The sequence below is a fragment of the Hyperolius riggenbachi genome, chromosome 10, assembly GCF_040937935.1.
Source record: "Hyperolius riggenbachi isolate aHypRig1 chromosome 10, aHypRig1.pri, whole genome shotgun sequence".
Lineage (NCBI taxonomy): Eukaryota > Metazoa > Chordata > Amphibia > Anura > Hyperoliidae > Hyperolius > Hyperolius riggenbachi.
The window spans coordinates 226,527,479-226,554,111 of record NC_090655.1 but is presented as its reverse complement, the minus strand read 5'-3'; the positions used below and the strand labels follow the sequence as shown (position 1 = coordinate 226,554,111).

At 51.4% G+C, this 26,633-nt stretch overlaps 6 protein-coding genes across 6 annotated transcripts; 4 read left to right on the top strand and 2 right to left on the bottom strand.

Moving 5' to 3' along the window:
• The first annotated feature begins 7,216 nt into the window (after window positions 1-7,216).
• On the top strand, window positions 7,217-7,907 carry LOC137534672 (histone H1.11R-like). The gene has a single exon (XM_068256288.1). It carries the CDS (start codon window positions 7,219-7,221, stop codon window positions 7,885-7,887), a length of 669 nt encoding a protein of 222 aa, XP_068112389.1. The 5' UTR covers window positions 7,217-7,218; the 3' UTR covers window positions 7,888-7,907.
• A 971-nt stretch (window positions 7,908-8,878) lies between these two features.
• On the bottom strand, window positions 8,879-9,318 carry LOC137534678 (histone H3). The gene has a single exon (XM_068256293.1). The coding sequence runs from the start codon at window positions 9,316-9,318 to the stop codon at window positions 8,908-8,910; it is 411 nt and encodes a 136-aa protein (XP_068112394.1). The 3' UTR covers window positions 8,879-8,907.
• Window positions 9,319-11,413: 2,095 nt separating this feature from the next.
• On the bottom strand, window positions 11,414-11,810 carry LOC137536856 (histone H2B 1.1-like). Its single transcript, XM_068259042.1, has one exon. It carries the CDS (start codon window positions 11,795-11,797, stop codon window positions 11,414-11,416), a length of 384 nt encoding a protein of 127 aa, XP_068115143.1. The 5' UTR covers window positions 11,798-11,810.
• Window positions 11,811-12,204: 394 nt separating this feature from the next.
• On the top strand, window positions 12,205-12,597 carry LOC137534682 (histone H2A type 2-B). The gene has a single exon (XM_068256297.1). The coding sequence runs from the start codon at window positions 12,205-12,207 to the stop codon at window positions 12,595-12,597; it is 393 nt and encodes a 130-aa protein (XP_068112398.1).
• Window positions 12,598-13,810: 1,213 nt separating this feature from the next.
• LOC137534689 (histone H4) lies at window positions 13,811-14,299 on the top strand. Its single transcript, XM_068256303.1, has one exon. The coding sequence runs from the start codon at window positions 13,811-13,813 to the stop codon at window positions 14,120-14,122; it is 312 nt and encodes a 103-aa protein (XP_068112404.1). The 3' UTR covers window positions 14,123-14,299.
• Window positions 14,300-22,817: 8,518 nt separating this feature from the next.
• On the top strand, window positions 22,818-23,302 carry LOC137536855 (histone H1C-like). The gene has a single exon (XM_068259041.1). The coding sequence runs from the start codon at window positions 22,823-22,825 to the stop codon at window positions 23,300-23,302; it is 480 nt and encodes a 159-aa protein (XP_068115142.1). The 5' UTR covers window positions 22,818-22,822.
• The last annotated feature ends 3,331 nt before the right edge of the window (window positions 23,303-26,633 follow it).

Sequence of the window (26,633 nt, the reverse complement as noted above, 5' to 3'; positions counted from 1 at the left end):
CCTGCCTTGGGGGTGGGAAAGGCTCTGCCCTAGCAGGACTCTATGCCTTATATTAGGCAGAACTTGGGGAGCTTGAGTTTTCCATAGGCTGGGAAATATTCACCCTTGGGCAGGGCAGAGTTTCCCTTTTTGGTTAGGGTAGCGCTTCTGTTTCATTAGGGCACAGTTTCCCCTAAATTATAGGAAACTGTATCCTACTGGAAGTTCAAGCACTACCCTAACCAAAGGGAAACTCTGCCCTGCCTAAGGGGAATACTTCCCTGTCTAAGGGGGAATTAGTAGGAAACACTGGCCAGCATTGATTTTATGAAGCTGTTACTGTGATCTCTGAAATGGTGGTTGTGTGTAGAAGATACACCAAAGTGCAATCTTGTTATTTATATTGGTTTTCTGTTAATGTTTTAAGTGAATTAAAATTCAATGTTTTCGTTACCAGATGTCTAATGTGCAATCCTTGTCATTTGATCTGGTGTAATAAAATCTTAATTGAAATCTGACTACTTTGCATTATTTTAAAATCAAGCACTGATGGAATAACATACTAGCATGCTGTAATAACCTTTTGACATAACTCATTAAGGTAATGGCCACACAACTTCAGCTTATCCATTCCAAATTTGTGTCCAACAGTTTGCCTGTATGTGTAACCCTCTCAATTACCTACACTTTTTTTTTTGGGGGGGGGGGGGGTGTCTACCAATGATGAGCACCGGGTGCAAAATACCCTAGGTACGCCACTGGATCAAGCATCAAGGTAATCCAGATGTCCTCCCTTGAACGCATCTGGATCACCCGGGGGTCCCTGCGAAGGCAGCGCAACATGTGCACAGCCATGGGAAACAAGTGGGCCCTGCCAGCAAGATCTTCCTTGTCCTCGCCATTGTCCCATAACGCATGCCTGTCCTCTTCCTGTGCCATGTCGTTGTCCTCCTCAAACCGCCATCCACGTACAACGCCTGCTGCACTCTGCTCCTCCTCCTCCTCCAGGTTAGGGACCTCCAACTCTTCCACTACCTGCTGTGAGCCCTCCTCTGAGCTGGACTGTGCTGCCATCTGCTTTTGTTCTTCCAACTGCCTCAGGGCTTCATCCCCACGCTCAATTAAATTGTCCATTGCCTGCTCCAGTAGACAAACCAAGGGCACCCACTGGCACACAGAGGCCCGCTCCTCACTGACCATCTTGGTTGCCTCCAGGAAGGGACTCAGCACCAGGCATACTTGCTGCATCAGTGTCCACTGAGTGGCAGTAATCATGGGGACTTGCTGGTTGCTGGGAACACTTGGGTCTAGCATGTAGGCCCTAAGAGCCAGCCTGTGCTGACACAGCCGCTCCAACATGGCCAGAGTCGAATTCCAGCGAACTGGCATGTCGATGATCATCCGGTGTTGTGGCCTTCCATACTGCTGCTGTAAGGTGGACAAGAGTGCAGAGGCAGTGGCTGACAGGCGGAAAAAGCGTACCACCGCCCGGGCATCCTGCAGCAGCTCGCTCATCCCCTGGTAGGTGCGCAAGAAGCGCTGCACCACAAGATTGAGCACGTGGGCCAAGCAGGGGATGTGCTGGAGGTTTCCCTGCTGCACTGCTGCCACCAGGTTGGCCCCGTTATCGGCTGCCACATACCCCACTTCCAGGCCTCTGGGGGTCAGCCACCTCCGCTCCTGCTTCCTGAGGGCGGCCAGGACGTTGGTGGCCGTAAGCCTCTCCTTCCCCAGGGTCACCAATTTTAAAAGGGCTTGGCAGTGCCGAGGCTTGGCGCTGCTGCTGCCGAGGCGGGCTTGCTTTCCGGGTGCAGAGGGAGTGTCGTGACAGGACCCTTCTGCATCCCCCCTGATCCCGCGTGGTGGCACCACTAGCTGGGCTGATGCACTCTTGTCCTCCCTCCCTTCCATCAGTGTCACCCAGTGGGCCGTAAAGGACAGGTAGCGACCTGTCCCAAATCTGCTACTCCACGAGTCCATGGTCACGTGGACCCGCTTGCCCACAGAGTAGTCCAGGGAACGGGCCACGTTTTCCACCGCAAACTTGTGGAGTGCTGGGATCGCGCTCCTGCTGAAATAGTGGCGACTGGGGACTTGCCACTCAGGGATGCCAAATTGGAGCAGCGTCCACATGGCGCTCCCCTCCTGCACCAGGGAGTAGGGAAGCAGCTGTGATGCCATGGCCCGGGCCAGCAAGCCATTTAGTTTGCGGATCCGCCTGTGGCTTGGAGGCAGAGGCTTGGTCAGACCCTGAAAGGTGTCGCTCAGCAGGGTCTGACGACGCTGGGATGCAGGGGAGACAGAGGAGAGAGAGACGAAAACACTGGCTGCCAGCCTCAATGTCTGTGTCCTGAGTAGCCGAGGTGGAAGAGCGCTTGCGTGCTACTACTGCTGCTGCTGTGGGGGATTCACGACCCTGAGGGAGGGATGATGCTGCTGCGCTGGTGGGCCTTCTGCTCTCAGGAACCCCTGCCAGCAGTGCCTGCTTCCTCTTAAACTCTGCATACTCGCGGCAGTGGCGGCTTCTCAGGTGGCCCTGGAGGGATGAGGTACCCATCTTGCTCAGACTTTTCCCACGGCTCAATCTTTTGCTGCATAACCTGCACACCGCATACCTTTTGTCATCAGTACATTCCTCAAAGCAATCCCACACTGGTGACTTTAATTTACTGCGGCCCCCACTAGCAGAGGGTGCAGCGGAACAATGTGTGGTAGTAGTTGCCGGGGGTTGCATGGTGGTGGTGCCGGCTGAAGCAGTGTCCTGTCTACTTCCTCCACGCCCACTGCTGCCGATGCCCCTGCCCCTGCCTGACATATGGCGATATCCTTGCCTAGGCCGAGGTGACTCGTCATCCTGCTCTGCCTCTGACAATTCTTCCACGGACTCAGCAGGCTGCACATAGTTAGGGTCCACAACGTCGTCATCATCAGCAGCATCTTCATAATCCAGCTCTTCCTCTGACTCCACCGCCTCCTCTTCTGTCCCTACATCCCCAGACACAGACCCCTCTTCTTCATCACCAGAACTCAACAACGCTTGTGATTGTGGCCCGATCTCAATCTCTGCCACATCAGTCCCCAGTAAGTCCTGAGCTTCTTGCATCAGCAGGTTCCCAGAAGCCGGACTGAGGGACAGAACGCTGTCATCCTGGGAGGGCTGCTGACCAGTGGGTGCTGGGGTGGATGCCACAACAAGCGTGGGACGTTGGCTGCTGCTGCTGCTGCTGCTGCTTGGAGTGGTGCTCACAGTAGAGGTCTGGGAGGAAGTCATGGTGTCCATGAGTACGTCAGGTTCCATTTGCTCAACCACCACACGGGGACCAGAAACTTTAAAATACTTGGACAATGGCATCCGCTGACTCGGCCCAGGCTTTGCTGCCCCCCTTTCTGCTGCATCACGACCACGTACAGCTGGGCGTCCTCTCCCTGGACGTGGAGCAGTCCCAGAAGTGGCTGAGGCAATTGAACTCCCTTTCCTCTCACCCCGCGAAACCCTGCCAGACATGTTGCTAGTAATGAATCACTGGATGCAGTGGGCACAGTACAAGGTCACTGAAGGATGCACCAGGCACAGTACAAGGTCACTGAAGGATGCAGTGGGCACAGCAGTGGGCACTGGATATACAACTAGGTCACTGAAGGATGCAGTGGGCACAGTACAAGGTCACTGAAGGATGCAGTGGGCACAGCAGTGGGCACTGGATATACAACTAGGTCACTGAAGGATGCAGTGGGCACAGTACAAGGTCACTGAAGGATGCAGTGTGCACAGCAGTGGGCACTGGATATACAACTAGGTCACTGAAGGATGCAGTGGGCACAGCACAAGGTCACTGAAGGATGCAGTGGGCACAGCAGTGGGCACTGGATATACAACTAGGTCACTGAAGGATGCAGTGGGCACAGTACAAGGTCACTGAAGGATGCAGTGGGCACAGTACAAGGTCACTGAAGGATGCAGTGGGCACAGCAGTGGGCACTGGATATACAACTAGGTCACTGAAGGATGCAGTGGGCACAGCACAAGGTCACTGAAGGATGCAGTGGGCACAGCAGTGGGCACTGGATATACAACTAGGTCACTGAAGGATGCAGTGGGCACAGTACAAGGTCACTGAAGGATGCAGTGGGCACAGTACAAGGTCACTGAAGGATGCAGTGGGCACAGCAGTGGGCACTGGATATACAACTAGGTCACTGAAGGATGCAGTGGGCACAGTACAAGGTCACTGAAGGATGCAGTGGGCACAGCAGTGGGCACTGGATATACAACTAGGTCACTGAAGGATGCAGTGGGCACAGTACAAGGTCACTGAAGGATGCAGTGGGCACAGCAGTGGGCACTGGATATACAACTAGGTCACTGAAGGATGCAGTGGGCACAGTACAAGGTCACTGAAGGATGCAGTGGGCACAGCAGTGGGCACTGGATATACAACTAGGTCACTGAAGGATGCAGTGGGCACAGTACAAGGTCACTGAAGGATGCAGTGGGCACAGCAGTGGGCACTGGATATACAACTAGGTCACTGAAGGATGCAGTGGGCACAGTACAAGGCCACTGAAGGATGCAGTGGGCACAGCAGTGGGCACTGGATATACAACTAGGTCACTGAAGGATGCAGTGGGCACACAAGGATGTCACACTGTGTAATGAGATGCTCATATGCCAGCGAGCGAGCAGTGGGCACTGGGCACGGCACAAGGTCACTGACAGAATGAATGAACAGCGCTGGCAGAGAGTGGCGGCGCCGGCGGTGTGACTGGCTGCCTGCAAATAGTACAAGTGTATAACTGTCACTGGAATATGCAAGTGAACACTGCAGTTGCACTAACCTGCCTTCCTGCACTACACACAGATAATCCCCACTCCCACTACACTGACTACACTGCAGCACTGAACCTGCCTGCACTACACACAGTTAAATAATCACTAGACTCCCACACTCCCACTACACTACACTGACTACAACTAACTACAGCAATCACTCACTGACTAGCTAACTGTGTACAGTATAAGAGCAGTGTTAGCAAAAAAAACGCTTTGTTTTTAACACAATAAATGCACTTGCTCAAACAACAATGGCCTGGAGATAATCCTCTCAGCACCACAGTCTAGCAAGGACAGAGCTTTTCCATCATGGCCGCCGCTTTATATTCAGGAGGGGAGGGCATAGCTCCCCTCCTGTGATTGGTTGCTAGGGCCTGGCTGGGGCCCTCTGATTGGCCTGCAATGTGTCACTTCTGCATAGTTTGACGCATTTCCGCAAACCACGACTTCAGCGCCGGGTTTCACGAGCGTGAATGCGGATTTCTGTCCGCATTCACGCGTAGCCGATGCAGATTTTCGTGGTTGAAAATCTATTCACGGATTTTCGTGTCCGAGGCGGAATGCGTCAAAATGGTCGTGAATCCACGCGTAAGCGTGATCACGACCTGGCGGTGAGCACCACTGCTTGGGATTGCTGTAGCAGCTCAGCTTAGTGAATCAACCCCTTTGATTGGCCCAAAAGGCTGCCTGTCAAGTGACGTCACGCGTAGCGTGTGCTCCGGTGAGTGATGTCAATTGTGCGTGCTACGCTGCCAGTAACGCATGTAGTATGTGGACTGATTAAATAGCGCGTGTAGCAGAAGGTTACTTGCGCTATTATGTTAGTGAATCAATTACATAATATGGGGGCTTTAAACTTCAAAAATAATTTCTTTCCTTGTAACATTTTTCCCACATTACAAAATTGAAAATGGATGCTCACCAGTGTGGCTTATCTGGTGTACATGAAGGCTTGTTTTCTACCTGAAGTAGTGGCTGGATAGTGTACTGGATAAGGGCTCTGCCTCTGACACAGGTGACCTGCATTACCTCTCTGACTACCTCCCACGCATAACAACGCCACTCTATTGCAAACTTAAAAGTAACCCATTGGGTTGTCTCTGTACAATTTATCAAAGATGATCTTTTTAAAGGTGTATGTCACCAAGGTTTTAAATATTTTTTTGTTTTATATTTTTATGCGATGGAGACCTCTCTTTATGATTACAGAGGGTGCTACAAGGATGGTGGTGTTGCCAGAGAAGGCAGTGGGGTGGCCATATACCGCCGGAGGTGCTGTTAAGCTGGGCATGGCTGCATCACCTGGTGAGCCGTTATATGTAGGGGAGGGGGGGACCCCACTGAGTCTGAAGTTGTGAATTTGTGGACTGATACAGAGTGCTAACACTATTATCCTCCATTGATTTCCCACACTCTGCATATAAGAAAGTCAATTAGCTTAGTGATGGATGAAGTAGATGCAAATAACTTCGAGTTGATGCAAATGTACACACATTTTAATGCACATGTATGCAACTTCAAAATGAACCAATCGAATTTTACCTCAGCATAATTTGATTGGTTCATTTTTAAGCTGCATAAATTTGCATAACAATGTTCATATTTGCATCAACACTAATTTGTTTGCATCTACTTGACCATCACTAATTAGTATATCTGTCAAGAGCAACCATTGTTATTCGTCAAAAAGGTTGGAAATGACCATGACTATAGAAATGACATTTAGGAACACAAAAGAGAATCCTTTTCTCTGTATGTCAGTTATGTGATATTGGTGGGAATTCCCAATTCTGAATTGGTTAATGATAACCCCTGGACAGCCGATGTGAGAGGCTCATCCTAATGGCAGACAGCAGAGGAGAACTCAGCCTGTGCTAGCATCCGGGACATTCCCCAGCATAATACTCCCCTCCAGAGGTCAGTAGCCCCCCAGCCCCGTATATTGTGTGGCGGGGATCATCTCCCTCATATTGCGGGGGCAGTGACAGGAGACCCCGTATAATAGACATGTTACCCCCTGATAATGATGGAGACAGCGGAGATCGGGGGAGCAGGAAGCGGAGCTGGTCACATTAGAGCGGGATTTCCCGGCCACTGTCGCCGCTCAGAAGCCCCCCATGACTGTAATTGGGGAGGGGAGACCCCTGCCAGCCGGGCGGCCGCACACAGGGGGCGCACCGCTACTCTCCGGGGGGAATAAACCCACTTTTTTCCCGGCGAGGAAACACAAGCAGAGAGCCGAGGAGTGACAGCTGTGTGAAGAGGCGGGCAGCTCAGAGTCCGGATCCCACCAATAGGTAGACGGGACGCGCTACTATCAGCAGCCAATGGCAGCGCAGCCGGGGAGGGTATATAAGCGCTCACTGGCGGTCACTTGCAGAGTTACACTTTGTAATATAACTAGGAAGATGGCAGAGACCGCCCCAGCAGCCGCCCCTCCCGCAGCGGAGCCCGCCGCCAAGAAGAAGCAGACTAAGAAGGCGGCAGCCGGAGGAGGAGCCAAGAAAGCCAGCAAGAAGCCTTCCGGCCCCGCCGTATCCGAGCTCATCCTCAAGGCCGTGTCCGCCTCCAAAGAGCGCAGCGGGGTCTCCCTGGCCGCCCTGAAGAAGGCTCTGGCTGCCGGAGGCTACGATGTGGAGAAGAATAACAGCCGCCTCAAGCTGGCCATCAAGGGCTTGCTGACAAAGGGCAGCCTCGTCCATGTCAAAGGCACCGGCGCCTCCGGATCCTTCAAGGTCAGCAAGAAGGAGGCAGCCGGCAAAGAGCACAAGAAGCCGGCGGCGGCCAAGAAGAAGCCAGCGGCTGCCGCCAAGCCTAAGAAGCCGGCTACTGCCAGGAAGCCCAAAGCCGCCAAGTCCCCGAAGAAGCCTAAGAAAGCCCCCGGCGCCGCCAAGAAGAGCCCCGCTAAGAAGGCGGCCAAGAAACCAGCGGCAGCTGCTGCCAAGAAGCCCAAAGCTGCCGCTAAACCCAAGAAAGCCGCCAAGAGCCCCGCTAAGAAGGCAGCCAAGCCTAAGGCCGCCAAAAGCCCGGCAAAGAAGGCAGCAAAGCCCAAGAAGGCCGCTCCTAAGAAGAAATAAGCTGCAGCTTATCACTCCATAGACCCAAAGGCTCTTTTCAGAGCCACCCACCTCTCCTCTGAAGGGCTGCGATACTTTCTCACGTTTTATCAGCTGGTAAATGGTGTAAAAAAGTACCTGGAAAGGTTAGCATTAACCTCCCCAGCGTTCAATTTTCCCAGGATTTCTTTGCAAAAAGTGATAAAATGTATTTTTAAAACTTTTTTTTCCCTGTAACTTGCCAAAATGTGTCAAGCAAGGGTCTAGTATACGGTGCACGAGAGTATTGATGTGTATGCACGTTTATACTGTTCATAACATGTTTTTATGGATGGACATTTCTGTCCATACCGCTGGGGAGGTTAAACTACTTGCCAGGTGATCTGGTTCTCTTCTCCATCCTATCATTGATCGTAGTCCGCTCAGGCTGGAGCTGCGAGCAGTAGCATCCGCGCGTTACTATTATCCCGCTCTGGCTGCCGCAGATTACACCGCGCGGCCAACTGGATTTTTGTGAAGCCAGTTGCATACAATGCTGCTTCAATCACAATTCAGCAGAGCACGTAGTTATCTATGAAAATGAAGATTATCATGCAATGAAAGTTGCATGTAGCTCTGGTCCAATTCCTGCAGGTCACGCATATCTCTATGGCAGCCCAGAGTGCGGAGAACTGAAAACTGTAGTTATCGTAGTGCTGCAAAATACGATGCTACTTCAATATGCTGTATACTAGTTAAAATCAATTATGCATGAGCAATTACCTGCGCTGCAGCTCTAGTTACATTCCAAATATGAGCTCTTCCCCTCATGTAGAAACGCAGCACCGCTCTAAAAAGTGCATACAGCATTGTATTTCACTGCTCATGCTATATGGAAATGGTGGAATTGCTAATTGTATTTGTAGAATTGGACTGTAAAATAAACAAGCTTAGACCGTATCAGCAGAATTTGTAAAAAGAGCTCTGTGTAGAAAATTGAGGTGGCTCTGAAAAGAGCCTTTGTGTTGGGTGAGCTTATCAGAACGCTGCTTGATGTGATTATTATGCCCTCTCGCCGCGGATCCTGCGGGCCAGCTGGATGTCTTTGGGCATGATGGTGACCCTCTTGGCGTGGATGGCGCACAGGTTGGTGTCCTCGAAGAGCCCCACCAGATAAGCCTCGCTGGCCTCCTGCAGAGCCATGACGGCCGAGCTCTGGAAGCGCAGGTCGGTCTTGAAGTCCTGGGCGATCTCCCGCACCAGGCGCTGGAAGGGCAGCTTGCGGATCAGCAGCTCGGTGGATTTCTGGTAGCGGCGGATCTCTCTGAGAGCCACTGTACCGGGCCGGTAGCGGTGAGGCTTCTTCACTCCTCCGGTGGCCGGGGCGCTCTTCCGGGCGGCTTTGGTGGCCAGCTGCTTGCGGGGAGCTTTCCCTCCGGTGGACTTGCGGGCGGTCTGCTTGGTTCTGGCCATCGCTGGTTCTGCAAATTCTACTCACAGGCGAGAATAGACTGAAGAATAGTGTTGTCCGGATCATGAACGATTCGGATCTTTGATCCGAATCTATTTTATGAGTCGATCATCCGAATCATCAAAATGAGTGATTCGGATCGCAAAAGGGGCGGGGCCAGGAGTGACACGCCCCCTCTCAGCGGGCAGCGGGGTCTTGGAAGCAGAGCAGAGATGGATCGCTCTGTTGGAAGGGAGGCAGCCTTGCAGGGACAGCAGGTAGCTGAGAGAGAGGGGACATGGGTGCCACTGCCAGATATGTGTAGAGCACACATACTGGCTATAACGTGCTGCCCATTATAGGCTGGCTGTTCCGTAGTGCTGCACAGTGAACACATTGGAAGCTTTTGACTCAGCACAGCTCAGTAACTTTGCAGACAGTGTGATTGAAAGGCAATATAATCCTCCTGCACTCGGCACTAAACAGCTGCACTTATCTTCTGGGAATGCTTTCTTTCACTGTGCGACCTTTTCTTTCAAAGTGTACAGATGAACATATAGGTGAAATATATGTAAAGCATATGACTTCAGCATGTGGGTATTACGTGCAAACATTTCTGCTCTCTGCTCGTCCCTCCTCCCTTCTCTGTCCATCTTCTCCCCTTCTCTGTGTGTCCACTCCCTCCCCTTCTCCTGTCCACAGACCTGTCCTGCTGTTCATTTCACCCCGAATGTTTCCGGTAGTAAAATGATCCGAGATTCGGATCAAAGATCCGGATCTCTTCAATGATCCGATTCGAATCATCCGGATCATTGAAAAGATCCGAACTTCCCATCTCTACTGAAGAAACGGCCGGGAAGCGCCTCTTTATACAGCCCGCACCGCTCTGTAATTGGCTACCTCACACCACGCCCTCTACATGCCATTAGGTCGCACGTGATACGTAGAGAACCAATTAGAGATCCAATCACCGGACAGCTCCACCTAATAATCCCGCCCAGAGCGGCCGCTGGGAACTCAGGACACACGCTCTGCATGCTAATACCTTCTAGTTATACAGCGCTCTGGGCTCTGATTGGCCGGGGCGATCGGGTGCTTTTATCTGGATGGCTAATTCAGCACATTTGTTATTTTTCAAATGTCCCTCCCGCCACAAGATTGCCTCGTTACACCAGCCCGCCATTCTGCAATGTTACCTTACTAGGTTCTTTGACTTCTTTACTGAATTTTCTGAGGAATAATAGATGATTCCTCTGCAGATCTGTATGTTACATGTATCCTATCTGCATCATTCAGTATCGGGTTGTAGTAACAAGTGGCGGCAGATCGGCCGGGTTGTGGTGGAAACATGAAGCCCCCCTCACCCCTTGTGCGGGGCATGTTCTTATAATAAATATCAAAGTATTAAGGAAGTATTGTGAATGGAAAAATGTGCTGAAAACGGTGATTTCTGAATATTTTGCTGGCTAAGAGGCAGCGCTGTAGTGATACTTTTAACTTCCACCACCACACACGCTGTTACATTGCAGTTAGAGACGTTACAGACTCGTCAGGAATCAGGATAGATTATACAGATTAATGCTCGAGAAGTGCTGTCGCTGGCCGGTGCATCCGCATTATTCCATTCATATGTAATTCCATTATTACTCCATACAGACTATCGGCTTCTCTGAATAAACGCACAGGAAACCGCTATATCTCTGTATTATGGTTAATTTGCTGCATTTCCAAGTATCCAGAGGTCTCGAATACAAACGTGTGCCTCAGTTAAAAGCTGCAGAATGAACCTACTGAATTCCGTATTCCCCCAACTAGGGCTTCCCGCATACATGTAGAGCACCGCACGGCTGGAGGAGTAACTGCAGCGTGGAAATCCTCCCAGCACAGCCGATCTATGAGCGGGAGAGCCAGAATACTCGGGGAACACTATACAGCAGATACGGCAATAGCAGCACACCGCTCCGTAGTGAATGAGGCAGTGGCTACTAGTAGAGATTGTAAGGAGTAGGTAATGACATTCATAACAGTGTGTTGCAGCGGTACACAGCTCCGTAGTGCAGTAGTGGGTGGCTCTGAAAAGAGCCTTTGGGATTACTACATAGCTGGATGCGAGCCACATTACTTGGCGCTGGTGTACTTGGTGACGGCCTTGGTGCCCTCGGACACGGCGTGCTTGGCCAGCTCTCCCGGCAGCAGCAGGCGGACGGCGGTCTGGATCTCCCGGGAGGTGATGGTGTGGCGCTTGTTGTAATGAGCCAGGCGGGAAGCTTCCCCGGCGATGCGCTCGAAGATGTCATTGACGAAGGAGTTCATGATGCTCATGGCCTTGGAGGAGATGCCGGTGTCGGGGTGCACCTGCTTCAGCACCTTGTACACGTAGATGGCGTAGCTCTCCTTCCTGGTCTTCCTGCGCTTCTTGCCGTCCTTCTTCTGGGTCTTGCTCACCGCTTTCTTAGAGCCCTTCTTGGGCGCCGGGGCGGACTTGGTTGGTTCAGGAGCCATGCTGATTCTCAGTAACTCTGCAGAGTGCGGAGACACAACGAGGAGCAGTGCCGCCTCCGCTCCTTATATAGGCGGCCTATGCTAATCAGGCTGCAGCGCTTCTCTCTATACTATTTGGTAGCGTCACTGGCTGATGATTTCCTTCTCTCTCACTGGCTGGAGACGCGCCGTGTGCAAAAACACATTACTGAGAACCCGAAGATAATCCCATTGGCAGCTTCAGCGCAGAGGAACGCCCAGAGTTTGCTGATTGGTGAAATGCTGGTCCGGCATTCCATTGGCTGAATCGGACAGGGTCCAATCAGGGGACAGCGCGGGGCGGGCAGCAGAGTATATAGGGCAGGAGGAGGGGTGAAGGCGGCTATTCCTGCGTTATAGTCTATCACTGCTAATCCTGCAAAATCATCATGTCCGGAAGAGGCAAACAAGGCGGTAAGGCTCGTGCCAAGGCCAAGACTCGCTCCTCCCGGGCCGGGCTGCAGTTCCCAGTCGGCCGTGTTCACCGTCTGCTGAGGAAGGGCAACTATGCGGAGCGGGTGGGGGCCGGAGCTCCGGTCTATCTGGCCGCAGTGCTGGAGTATCTGACCGCTGAGATCCTGGAGCTGGCTGGCAACGCCGCCCGGGACAACAAGAAGACCCGCATCATCCCCCGCCACCTGCAGCTGGCCGTGCGCAACGACGAGGAGCTCAACAAGCTGCTGGGTGGGGTGACCATCGCCCAGGGGGGCGTCCTGCCCAACATCCAGGCCGTGCTGCTGCCCAAGAAGACCGAGAGCCACAAGGCCGCCAAGAGCAAGTAATTCCCTGCAGCAGCCAAGAGACACAGTACAGAACCACAAAGGCTCTTTTCAGAGCCACCCACATAGCCACTAAAGAGCCTGATGCGCGGTATCGTGTTTCCCTGGAAACCTTTTGCTTATAATAATGAAAAGTACACCCCGTATTAGAGGATTATAATGTAATTACACAATAGTTACATCCAATAGGTGGAAGTCGCGCTCCTTATCAGTCAAATACGTTACAAGCGAATGAGGGGGATTCTCTTGACTGCGACAGCAAGTTGCGTGTTCATGTTGCAGATTGGGATGTAGTACAGCGAAGCACAGTAATGTTTCACAATCTACACGCGTATAAGCAGAGCAGCCTGCAGAAAAGCACGTGTATGGGAAAGCGTGCACAATGCATAAGTGCTATCAGCAGGCAATAGAGCAGCATCTCCATATGCGGTGCTGGGAACGTTCTTCTGCAGGTCGGATCGCAACGGGCTTCTTTCAATAGAAATCAAAATACATTTTTTACTTTCTACAATTAAATTATTGTTTAATGATTGTGGGTAGTTAATAGAAACAGTAGTACAAAACCATTGCATATTTATCTACACGCTGAATGTCTGATCCACAACGTGGAGAGGATTATGGCCGTGCTATTGGCTGATGAGAGACGCTCCTGTAGCTGTGATTGGCTAAGAGGCAGGGCGGTTGCTATTTTCAAATTTGCCGCCGAATTTCCCCGGGACAGCCGGGCTGGATGTGCAGCTGTGTTGCGGCATTATGTGATGCAGTACCGGCAGCTGCCCCGCAATATTCAGCATTTCCCCGGCTGTGCTGCTCCCTGCAATGCCAGCTCAGAGTTCCGCTATAAGAGATATGGGAGGTTTGTGGTCATATTGTAACAATGTAACTTACTACAAGGGGAGGGGATCCCTGAGGAACAAATAGATCATTATTTAGCAGTGCACAGCTGTCATTAATATGTCCAGTGTTAGATAAACAGCAGTCGTTACAAGTTAAAGTAATATTAGAAGAGAAACAACCAGTATAACCAGCACTTACAGTATAAGACATTAGACGTATTAAAAAAAAAAGATATATTCGAATATATGCCAGATAATCGTGTGGCTCCGCCCCTTTAACTGCAGTCTCCCCTCAGGTCCGCCCACACTGTATAAGAGGAGGGGAGGCGGCAGCACAGATCAGTTGCTCTCTACAGCGGAGAAGAAGCAGCATTGTTATCATGTCTGGCCGAGGAAAGGGTGGGAAGGGACTCGGGAAAGGAGGCGCCAAGCGGCACAGGAAGGTGCTCCGGGATAACATCCAGGGCATCACTAAGCCCGCCATCCGCCGCCTTGCCCGCAGAGGGGGTGTCAAGCGCATCTCCGGCCTCATCTATGAGGAGACCCGCGGAGTGCTGAAGGTTTTCCTGGAGAACGTCATCCGGGACGCCGTCACCTACACCGAGCACGCCAAGAGGAAGACGGTCACCGCCATGGATGTGGTGTACGCCCTCAAGCGCCAGGGGCGCACCCTCTACGGCTTCGGAGGTTAATCTGGCTGCTTCACTGATTCCAACTACAACACAAAGGCCCTTCTCAGGGCCACCCACTGTTTCTATACAAAGTACTGTGGTAGGATTTCTATCTAATGGAGATATTTATAATTCTTTTACTGTCGTTTCTGGGGAATACAGCAGTTTAGTATTTATACGGCAGGTTCACTATAGCAGCACTTTTAATTATACACGAATACTGATGATGAGCAAAGAATATTGAACAGTGTTCTACATTGTATTTGTAACACTAGCTGTTGCATCCGAGGATAGAATATGATACATCTGTAGATAAACAATGTAACGATATTCCTCCCATGAACACTGCACACTTGTTATCTGAGCATTAGTTATAGGACATAATGCAAATATCAGACAATAAAAACAAATAATTGAAGATACACGTATAGTTATTGGGATATAGTTTCAGTAAGGTGTTTCAGATGGGTTGGGTGGGAGTTTAGGAAGAGGACTGCTTGGAGGATGAGGGCGATCTTGTGCTTGGCAATGTTGGTGTGGTGGCCTGAGGGGAGCAGAAGTAGGGAGGATCACATACATCGACATGGCATTGAGCTGTTTTCAGGAGTGATTGGGTGTTCGGTGGGTTCCTGGGAATACCCCTTCCTCTCCCTGGACTTCCTGTATTTCCTTGTCTTGTTTTCTATGACATCTTCCTCTCTTCGGGGTTTGTCTTCCTCTGTGTCTGTTTCTAAAAAGCTCACCCCTTTATGTGATCTGCCAGTTCAATCCTCTGCAACTTTCTGGAATTGTTCTGGTTGGTTGCTTACTGAGTTTAACGTTCCTCTGAATCCTTTCCACCTCCCTTTTAACCGTGTGATTGTATTTACAAACATATAATTGAAGGACAACTGAAGTGAGAGGGATATGGAGGCTGTCATGTTTATTTCCTTAAGGCCCTGCTGGGCCGATTTGCGCCAAATAAAGAGCAGCACACGCAGCCGGCACTTTGCCAGCCGCGTGTGCTGCCCGATCGCCGCCGCTCTGCGGCGATTCGCCGCGAGCAGCGGCGAAAGAGGGTCCCCCCAGCCGCCTGAGCCCTGCGCAGCCGGAACAAAAAGTTCCGGCCAGCGCTAAGGGCTGGATCGGAGGCGTCTGACGTCAGGACGTCGGCTGACGTCCATGACGTCACTCCGCTCGTCGCTATGGCGACGGTGTAAGCAAAACAAGGAAGGCCGCTCATTGCGGCCTTCCTTGTTTATTCTGGGCGCCGGAGGCGATCGGAAGAACGCCTCCGGAGCGCCCTCTAGTGGGCTTTCATGCAGCCAACTTTCAGTTGGCTGCATGAAATAGTTTTCTTTTAATTTAAAAAAAACCCTCCCGCAGCCTCCCTGGCGATCTTATCAGAACGCCAGGGTGGTTAATACCATTTGTCTGGCTATCCTGCTAATCATCTGCCTGTAATACTTTAAGCAACAGTCCTGAACAAGCATGCAGCAGATTAGGTTTTTCTGAGATTGTCAGATCTGCAATGCGGGCAAACATTTCACCAGAAAAGAAACGCAATGCAGGCAAACATTTCACCAGAAAAGAAACGCAGTGCGGGCAAACATTTCACCAGAAAAGAAACAGAATGCAGGCAAACATTTCACCAAAAAAGAAATGCAACGCGGGCAAATATTTCACCTGGAAAAGAAAGCATTTACTCACCTGGCAGAAGTCTCCGGCCTCTGGCGCGCTGCTCCCGGGACCACCTTCCTCCTGCTCGTCTCCCGCGCTGACAGGGCTACGGCAAGATGGCGTCCGAAGCCCTGTACTGGAGACACAAATAGTCTCCAGTACAGGGCTTCGGCAGCCATCTTGCCGTAGACCTGCTCGCCTGCCGGTGTCGGAACAGACACCGGAAGAAGGAGGCTGGAGCGGGGCTGCGGGCAATGAACTGGCACGGCATCTATAGACGCCGCTGCCAGTTCATGAGGATAGAGTGACCAGAGTCCCGAGGCCGGGACGTCCCGCTGCTGAAAGCGGGACGTTTCCCGGACCTCATGCAGCCTGGGACAGCGGACCCCGAATCCGGGACGCGTCCCGGGAATCCAGTACGTCTGGTCACTCTATATAAAGTGAGTAGAGCAGTGGGGAAAGCACACAGCCCTGGGGTGCACAGTACTGACTGTCAGAGAGCTTGATGTGTGTTTCCCAATTCTAACATGCTTTCTCCTGTCGGTTAAGAAATTGGTTATCCATTTGCAGATGGATTCAGGTATGTGTAGCTGGGAGAGATTGCTGTGTAGCAGTGATGAAATGATGGTATTAAATTCAGAGCTGAAATCTATGAATACAATCCTGGTGTGTCTAGATGCATACACACAGTGCAGTGTCTAGGCTAAAATGCACCCAGGGCGAGGGTGTAAAAATTGCGCCTGCCCACGCCCGAAGCAAGGTATGGGTGCCCGCAGTATAGGTTAGCCAGGTCTAGTTGCACTCAGTATAGATTCCCCCAGTATAGGTAGCCCAGAATAGGTACCCCAGTATAGGTAGCCAGCTATAGGTCCCCCCCCCCCAGTATAGGTAGCCAGGCCTAGGTGAGCCAGTATAGTTGCCTCCGGTATAGGTTAGCCAGGTAGGTGCCTCCAGTATAGGTAGCCAATAGTTGCCCCCAGTATAGGTTAGATAGGCAGGCGCCCCCGGTATAGGTTAGATAGGCAGGTGCCCCCAGTACAGATTAGCTAGGTGGGTGCCTCTAATATAGGTAGCCAGAATAGTTGCCCCCAGCATAGGTTAGATAGGTAGATGACCCCAGTATAGGTTAGATTAGAAAGCTGCCCCCCAGTATAGGTTAGATTAGGTAGCTGTCCCCAGTATAGGTTAGATTAGGTAGCTGCCCCCCAGTATAGGTTAGATAGGTAGCTGCCCCCCAGTATAGGTTAGATTAGGTAGGTGCCCCCCAGTATAGGTTAGATTAGGTAGCTGCCCCCCAGTATAGGTTAGATTAGGTAGGTGCCCCAGTTACAGGTTAGGTAGGTGCGGTGCCCCCCATGATGGAGGGGGGAGCCACAGCCGCGGGGAGGGCAGCCCGACCTCTCCCTCCCTTCCTCTCCCCGGCCGCCCTCCGTGCTCCCCCCGTCAGTGTGCAGACAGCAATGTGCAGGGAAGCGCTATGCAAAACTACTCACCTCCCTGGTTCCAATCGCTGCTCTCTCGCCGCCAGTCTCCTCTCTCCATAGACGCTGATACACACACACGCTGCTTCCTATTTCACAGCGCCCCCCTCCCAACAGCGCTCAGGGCGCCCGTACGGGCTGCACGGCCCTAGAAACGGCCATGCATACACACATGTTAACGGCGTTGTCTGCGGATTTATAAGGCCTGTAGGCAAATTGCAAAGTATACAGCAGGGGATCTGTGATGGGTTTCACGTAAGCCATTATGAGTTTTTCGAATGCTTTCATAACCAATGATGTCAGTGTAACAGGCCTGTAATCGTTTAAGCATGTAGGTTTTGATTTTTTTGGAATTGGTACAATGATTGAGCTTTTAAAACAGGCAGGGAAAATTGAGAGATCCAGAGATGATTTGAAGATGTCTGTGAATACAGGCGCTAATTGATCGCCACAAAATTTCAGACATTTTGCAGTTACAGAGTCTGGTACAGGTGCTTTATTTGTATTCTGTCTTTTAAAGAGTTTGTTGACATCTGAATGGCATATTGGTAGAGCATGCACATCTGGGGACAGGTCAGCAGATTGTGCCTGGCCTCCTGTGTTGTGTAGATGCTGAGGCACCGCAGGGGGTGGAGACGTTGGCTGGCTGGAGGAGTGCTCAGTTTGCCTGTTGCAGAGATGAAAATTGACTTGGTGTGTTTGTCTTCTGTTGGTAGTGTCAAACCTGCAATAAAATCTATTCAACGCATTTGCAAGCTGCAGGTTGTGTAGTGATTGTGGAGATTTCTTCCTGTAGTTGGTACTTTCATGTAGAGATTTCCATATTGTGGATGAGTCGGCCGTGGAACATTTTTCCTCAAGTTTTTTAGAGTAATCTTTTTTTACGTCAGTAATGTCTCTCTGCAGTTTGTATTTCACAGCTTTGTAGAGGACTTTATCGCCTGTACGATATGCCCTTTCTTTATCGAGGTGCAACTTCATAAGATGTGATGTAAACCAGGATTTATCATTATTGTACCTGATATATAACACATGATATTAAAACATGAAAATGTGCGCTCACCTGTGTGACATCCCTGATATCTTAGAAAAGATGTTTTCCAAGAGAAACGTTTCCCACACTCTGGGCATGCAAAAGGATGCTCCCCTGTGTGACTCCTCTGGTGTGCAAGAAGGTCCCTATTGGGACAGAAACATTTCCGACATTCAGGCCCGGATTTACCTCATGGGAGCCTATAGGCACAGATGTCCTGGCAAAGGCCCTTGCCAAACCACACCACAAGTGTGCTTGCTGGCCCAGCTGTCACTTCTCCCTTACTTCCCTTGCCTGTCATAGGAAGCTACAGGTTCCCCTTAGCATTAGGTAGCCAGAAAAACCCTCAGTATTGAGTAGCTCGAGGTGCCCCCAAGTATTAGGTAGCTAGAGGAACCTCAGTATTAGTAGATAGAGGTTCCCTTGACTGAAGGAAGATTTTGTCAGTGTAATGCCAAGAGCAGGGTGAGGAACCTGCCATTTACACTCTTATTATCAGGACTCTGCATAGGGAAGGAGGGAGAGAGGCGCTCTGGGAGGGGAGTGAGCCACCTTTCCATCATCAGGCGCCTGTAGGCACATACCTACAGTGCCTTATGGTAAATCCGGCCCTGCCGACATTATGAACAGAAAAATCTGCTTTGGTTTAGGTGGCTTTCGTTATGATTTAAAGGACAGTGGGGTTCATTCACTAACATAACACCACTTGTCACTTGACAGTAGTGTTGGGCGAACAGTGTTCGCCACTGTTCGGGTTCTGCAGAACATCACCCTGTTCGGGTGATGTTCGAGTTCGGCCGAACATCTGATGGTGTTCGGCCAAACTGTTCGGCCATATGGCCGAACTAAGAGCGCATGGCCGAACGTTCCCCGAACGTTCGGCTAGCGCTGTGATTGGCCGAACAGGTCACGTGTAGTGTTGGGCGAACATCTAGATGTTCGGGTTCGGGCCGAACATGGCCGCGATGTTCGGGTGTTCGAGCCGAACTCCGAACATAATGGAAGTCAATGGGGACCCGAACTTTCGTGCTTTGTAAAGCCTCCTTACATGCTACATACCCCAAATTTACAGGGTATGTGCACCTTGGGAGTGGGTACAAGAGGAAAAAAAAATTAGCAAAAAGAGCTTATAGTTTTTGAGAAAATTGATTTTAAAGTTTCAAAGGGAAAACTGTCTTTTAAATGCGGGAAATGTCTGTTTTCTTTGCACAGGTAACATGCTTTTTGTCGGCATGCAGTCATAAATGTAATACAGATAAGAGGTTCCAGGAAAAGGGACCGGTAACGCTAACCCAGCAGCAGCACACGTGATGGAACAGGAGGAGGGCGGCGCAGGAGGAGAAGGCCACGCTTTGAGACACAACAACCCAGGCCTTGCATGAGGACAAGAAGCGTGCGGATAGCGATTTGCATTTTGTCGCCATGCAGTCATAAATTTAATACAGATGAGAGGTTCAATAAACAATAAACAGTAATTGGTGTTGTCCAGAATGCGCACAATGCGTGGGTCGCGTTCAATGCAGTCCTAGGCCGAAGAGGTCATAGCCTAGGGTCACAAAAACCTGTTTATTTGGGCAATTTCAATGGTGGCGAGTCTGACGTACATAAATCGCAGCAATGGCCGTTAGCAACGTCTGAATCTCACGAAATGTCTCATGCAGGTAGAAGACATATTGTTAGACTTGGGCTCCAAATATGGGTTCCCTAAATCTCTGCAAACCAGAGTTACAGGGGTCCAAAATTGGTAAAATCCCCCATAGGCTTTCATTGCCTCCCTATTTCACTTTCCAAAATCTCACATCTTTTCAAAGGGCAATTGCTCAGCAGTGGCAAATTTTCTAGCATTGTAGGGACCCTTAGGGGGAACATGACTGGTGATTTTCAGGGCCCCTAGGCCAAAGAGGTCATAGCCTAGGGTCACAAAAACCTGTTTATTTGGGCAATTTCAATGGTAGTTATGCTGACGTACATAAATCTCAGCCATGGCCGTTAGCAACGTCTGAATTTCACGAAATGTCTCATGCAGGTAGAAGACATATTGTTAGACTTGGGCTCTAAAGATGGGTTCCCTACATCTCTGCAAACCAGAGTTACAGGGCTCCAAAATTGGTAAAATCCCCCATAGGCTTTCATTGGGCCTCCTATTTACAGTTCCAAAATCTCACATCTTTTCAAAGGGCAATTGCTCAGCAGTGGCAAATTTTCTAGCATTGTAGGGACCCTTAGGGGGAACATGACTGGTGAGTTTCGGGCCCCTAGGCCAAAGAGGTCATAGCCTAGGGTCACAAAAACCTGTTTATTTGGGCAATTTTAATTGTAGTTATGCTGACGTACATAAATCTCAGCCATGGCCGTTAGCAACGTCTGAATTTCACGAAATGTCTCATGCAGGTAGAAGACATATTGTTAGACTTGGATTCCAAAGATGGGGTCCCTACATCTCTGCAAACCAGAGTTACAGGGCTCCAAAATTGGTAAAATCCCCCTTTACAAAGCACGAAAGTTCGGGTCCCCATTGACTTCCATTATGTTCGGAGATCGGCTCGAACACCCGAACATCGCGGCCATGTTCGGCCTGTTTAGCCCGAACCCGAACATCTAGATGTTCGCCCAACACTACTTGACAGTCAGCCTATTGGGCCAATCAAAGTGCAGGAATCTTGTCCATTGAAGCCACTGGACCTGCCAGACTCTGGGCGGGTTCAGTGGAGCCCTCGTTTAGTTTAATGAAGTGCTTGTTAAACTATTGTAGCATAACGTTATTTAGCAGCGCACACTATGGCTGCATAGCATGCGCTTGGGATTGCTGTAGCAGCGCAGCTTAGTGAATCAACCCCTTTGATTGGCCCAAAAGGCTGCCTGTCAAGTGACGTCACGCGTAGCGTGTGCTCCGGTGAGTGATGTCAATTGCGCGTGCTACGCTGCCAGTAACGCATGTAGTATGTGGACTGATTAAATAGCGCGTGTAGCAGAAGGTTACTTGCGCTATTATGTTAGTGAATCAATTACATAATATGGGGGCTTTAAACTTCAAAAATAATTTCTTTCCTTGTAACATTTTTCCCACATTACAAAATTGAAAATGGATGCTCACCAGTGTGGCTTATCTGGTGTACATGAAGGCTTGTTTTCTACCTGAAGTAGTGGCTGGATAGTGTACTGGATAAGGGCTCTGCCTCTGACACAGGTGACCTGCATTACCTCTCTGACTACCTCCCACGCATAACAACGCCACTCTATTGCAAACTTAAAAGTAACCCATTGGGTTGTCTCTGTACAATTTATCAAAGATGATCTTTTTAAAGGTATATGTCACCAAGGTTTTAAATATTTTTTTGTTTTATATTTTTATGCGATGGAGACCTCTCTTTATGATTACAGAGGGTGCTACAAGGATGGTGGTGTTGCCAGAGAAGGCAGTGGGGTGGCCATATACCGCCGGAGGTGCTGTTAAGCTGGGCATGGCTGCATCACCTGGTGAGCCGTTATATGTAGGGGGGGGGGGACCCCACTGAGTCTGAAGTTGTGAATTTGTGGACTGATACAGAATGCTAACACTATTATCCTCCATTGATTTCCCACACTCTGCATATAAGAAAGTCAATTAGCTTAGTGATGGATGAAGTAGATGCAAATAACTTCGAGTTGATGCAAATTTACACACATTTTAATGCACATGTATGCAACTTCAAAATGAACCAATCGAATTTTATTGGTTCATTTTTAAGCTGCATACATTTGCATAAAAATGTTCATATTTGCATCAACACGAATTTTTTTGCATCTACTTGACCATCACTAATTAGTATATTTGTCAACAGCAACCATTGCTATTCGTCAAAAAGGTTGGAAATGACCATGACTGTAGAAATGACATTTAGGAACACAAAAGAGAATCTTTTCTCTGTATGTCAGTTATGTGATATTGGTGGGAATTCCCAATTCTCAATAGGTTAATGATAACCCCTGGACAGCCGATGTGAGAGGCTCATCCTAATGGCAGACAGCAGAGGAGAGCTCAGCCTGTGCTAACAACCGGGACATTCCCCAGCATAATACTCCCCTCCAGAGGTCAGTAGCCCCCCAACCCCGTATATTATGTGGCGGGGATCATCTCCCTCATATTGCGGGGGCAGTGACAGGAGACCCCGTATATTAGACATGTTACCCCCTGATAATGATGGAGACAGAGGAGATCGGGGGAGCAGGAAGCGGAGCTGGTCACATTAGAGCGGGATTTCCTGGCCACTGTCGCCGCTCAGAGGCCCCCCGTGACTGTAATGGAGGAGGGTAGACACCTGCCAGCCGGGCGGCCGCACCGCTACTTTCCGGGGGGAATAAACCCACTTTTCTCCCGGCGAGGAAACACAAGCAGAGAGCCGAGGAGTGACAGCTGTGTGGAGGGGAGGGGCGGCTGAGAGTCCGGATCCCACCAATAGGAAGACGGGACGAGTTACTATCAGCACCCAATGGCAGCGCAGCCGGAGAGAGTATATAAGCGCTCACTGGCGGTCACTTGCAGTTACACTTTGTAATATAACTAGGAAGATGGCAGAGACCGCCCCAGCAGCCGCCCCTCCCGCAGCGGAGCCCGCCGCCAAGAAGAAGCAGACTAAGAAGGCGGCAGCCGGAGGAGGAGCCAAGAAAGCCAGCAAGAAGCCTTCCGGCCCCGCCGTGTCCGAGCTCATCCTCAAGGCCGTGTCCGCCTCCAAAGAGCGCAGCGGGGTCTCCCTGGCCGCCCTGAAGAAGGCTCTGGCTGCCGGAGGCTACGATGTGGAGAAGAATAACAGCCGCCTCAAGCTGGCCATCAAGGGCTTGCTGACAAAGGGCAGCCTCGTCCATGTCAAAGGCACCGGCGCCTCCGGATCCTTCAAGGTCAGCAAGAAGGAGGCAGCCGGCAAAGAGCACAAGAAGCCGGCGGCGGCCAAGAAGAAGCCAGCGGCTGCCGCCAAGCCTAAGAAGCCGGCTACTGCCAGGAAGCCCAAAGCCGCCAAGTCCCCGAAGAAGCCTAAGCCTTTTTTTTTTTAATGGCTTAAATCACCACTGTAAATGGGGCTATTAATTGGTAATACGTGGTGTTAAAAAGGGATATACGCGTTAAGCAATCAAAGAGGTGAAGGCGAGTTCCAATGGCACTTGGCGGCGAAGGTACCGCTGGAGGAGGATGAGTGGCTGATGCCAAAAAGGCCCCAGAGAGGTTTTTGTAATTTGTTTTTGTTTTTTTTGCAGCAATTAGCAATGACATCGCAGCAGAGTTGTCAGTGGACACGGGTGTGAACGCAGAGTGCAGTGGTGGTAGCGACTGAGTCAGGAGAAGGACTATGCGGGCGGTCAGTTCAGCAACACAGAAGGACCACGGCAACATACTGGTAGTAGTAGTAGCAGCACAGCGTCATAGTGCTGGCCAAAAAATTAAATGCACCCGGTGACCCGGGCAGTGTGAACGCAGACAGAGTACATTGGTGGAAGCGAGTGAGTCAGGAGGAGGAGGACAATGCCGGCGGTCAATTCAGCAGCACAGAAGGACCATGGCAACATACTGGTGCTAGTAGTAGCAGCACAGCGTCATAGTGCTGGCCAAAAAATTAAATGCACCCGGTGACCCGGGCAGTGTGAACGCAGAGTGTAGTAGCGACTGAGTCAGGAGGACAAAGCGGGCGGTCAGTTCAGCAGCTCAGAAGGAGGACCATGGCAACTTACTGGTAGTAGTACCATAACACCAAAAAATTAACCAAGGTAGGCACTAGGCAGGTAGTAACTGTCTTTATAAAGGCAGGCATAGTTAACAACAGCACATGCAGCAGCCACTTCATGTCCCCCTGTGTCCGACAATAGGGGCCAGGAACTCACCTTCCACCCAAGCCTGGTTGATTTTCAGGAAGGTGAGTTTGTCCACAGAGGCGTGGGAGAGCCGAGAGCGCTTCTCTGTGACCACGCCACCGGCCGCACTAAAGCATCTCTCGGAGAGGACACTGGAAGGAGGGCAGGATAGGAGTTCCAGGGCGTACTGGGAAAGCTCGCTCCAGATGTCCAGTCTCTTGACCCAGTACTCCAAGGGGTCCATGGGGCTGTCGGTGTCATTGAGCCCGCTGGATGACCCCATATAGTCAGACACCATGGTGGTCAGTCGTTGCTTGTGCTGGTTGGTGGTGGATGCTGTGGCGGGCACCTCTGTTCTGGGCTGCTGCACTGCATACAGGCTCTTGCTTAGGCTCTTCAGGTCTCCGGGGCGCCAGTTGCTGCTGCTGCTGCTGGTGGTTGTTGTTGTGCTGCTAGTGGCAATGGCAGGCACCTCTTGCTGGCTTGGGAGAGCAGTTACAGTGGGGGTGGAAGGCTGGGGGAATGCTTCCAGTAGTCTGCGCACAAGGGCCTCCTTCAACTCCCTTGTGCGTTGCTCGGTGGTGGATGGCGTCATTAAGTCTCCCAGCTTCCCTTTCAGACGGGGATCAAGCATCAAGGTAATCCAGATGTCCTCCCTTGAACGCATCTGGATCACCCGGGGGTCCCTGCGAAGGCAGCGCAACATGTGCACAGCCATGGGAAACAAGTGGGCCCTGCCAGCAAGATCTTCCTCGTCCTCGCCATTGTCCCATAACGCATGCCTGTCCTCTTCCTGTGCCATGTCGTTGTCCTCCTCAAACCGCCATCCACGTACAACGCCTGCTGCACTCTGCTCCTCCTCCTCCTCCAGGTTAGGGACCTCCAACTCTTCCACTACCTGCTGTGAGCCCTCCTCTGAGCTGGACTGTGCTGCCATCTGCTCCTGTTCTTCCAACTGCCTCAGGGCTTCATCCCCACGCTCAATTAAATTGTCCATTGCCTGCTCCAGTAGACAAACCAAGGGCACCCACTGGCACACAGAGGCCCGCTCCTCACTGACCATCTTGGTTGCCTCCAGGAAGGGACTCAGCACCAGGCATACTTGCTGCATCAGTGTCCACTGAGTGGCAGTAATCATGGGGACTTGCTGGTTGCTGGGAACACTTGGGTCTAGCATGTAGGCCCTAAGAGCCAGCCTGTGCTGACACAGCCGCTCCAACATGGCCAGAGTCGAATTCCAGCGAACTGGCATGTCGATGATCATCCGGTGTTGTGGCCTTCCATACTGCTGCTGTAAGGTGGACAAGAGTGCAGAGGCAGTGGCTGACAGGCGGAAAAAGCGTACCACCGCCCGGGCATCCTGCAGCAGCTCGCTCATCCCCTGGTAGGTGCGCAAGAAGCGCTGCACCACAAGATTGAGCACGTGGGCCAAGCAGGGGATGTGCTGGAGGTTTCCCTGCTGCACTGCTGCCACCAGGTTGGCCCCGTTATCGGCTGCCACATACCCCACTTCCAGGCCTCTGGGGGTCAGCCACCTCCGCTCCTGCTTCCTGAGGGCGGCCAGGACATTGGTGGCCGTAAGCCTCTCCTTCCCCAGGGTCACCAATTTTAAAAGGGCTTGGCAGTGCCGAGGCTTGGCGCTGCTGCTGCCGAGGCGGGCTTGCTTTCCGGGTGCAGAGGGAGTGTCGTGACAGGACCCTTCTGCATCCCCCTTGATCCCGTGTGGTGGCACCACTAGCTGGGCTGATGCGCTCTTGTCCTCCCTCCCTTCCATCAGTGTCACCCAGTGGGCCGTAAAGGACAGGTAGCGACCTGTCCCAAATCTGCTACTCCACGAGTCCATGGTCACGTGGACCCGCTTGCCCACAGAGTAGTCCAGGGAACGGGCCACGTTTTCCACCGCAAACTTGTGGAGTGCTGGGATCGCGCTCCTGCTGAAATAGTGGCGACTGGGGACTTGCCACTCAGGGATGCGAAATTGGAGCAGCGTCCACATGGCGCTCCCCTCCTGCACCAGGGAGTAGGGAAGCAGCTGTGATGCCATGGCCCGGGCCAGCAAGCCATTTAGTTTGCGGATCCGCCTGTGGCTTGGAGGCAGAGGCTTGGTCAGACCCTGAAAGGTGTCGCTCAGCAGGGTCTGACGACGCTGGGATGCAGGGGAGACAGAGGAGAGAGACGAACACTGGCTGCCAGCCTCAATGTCTGTGTCCTGAGTAGCCGAGGTGGAAGAGCGCTTGCGTGCTACTACTGCTGCTGCTGTGGGGGATTCACGACCCTGAGGGAGGGATGATGCTGCTGCGCTGGTGGGCCTTCTGCTCTCAGGAACCCCTGCCAGCAGTGCCTGCTTCCTCTTAAACTCTGCATACTCGCGGCAGTGGCGGCTTCTCAGGTGGCCCTGGAGGGATGAGGTACCCATCTTGCTCAGACTTTTCCCACGGCTCAATCTTTTGCTGCATAACCTGCACACCGCATACCTTTTGTCATCAGTACATTCCTCAAAGCAATCCCACACTGGTGACTTTAATTTACTGCGGCCCCC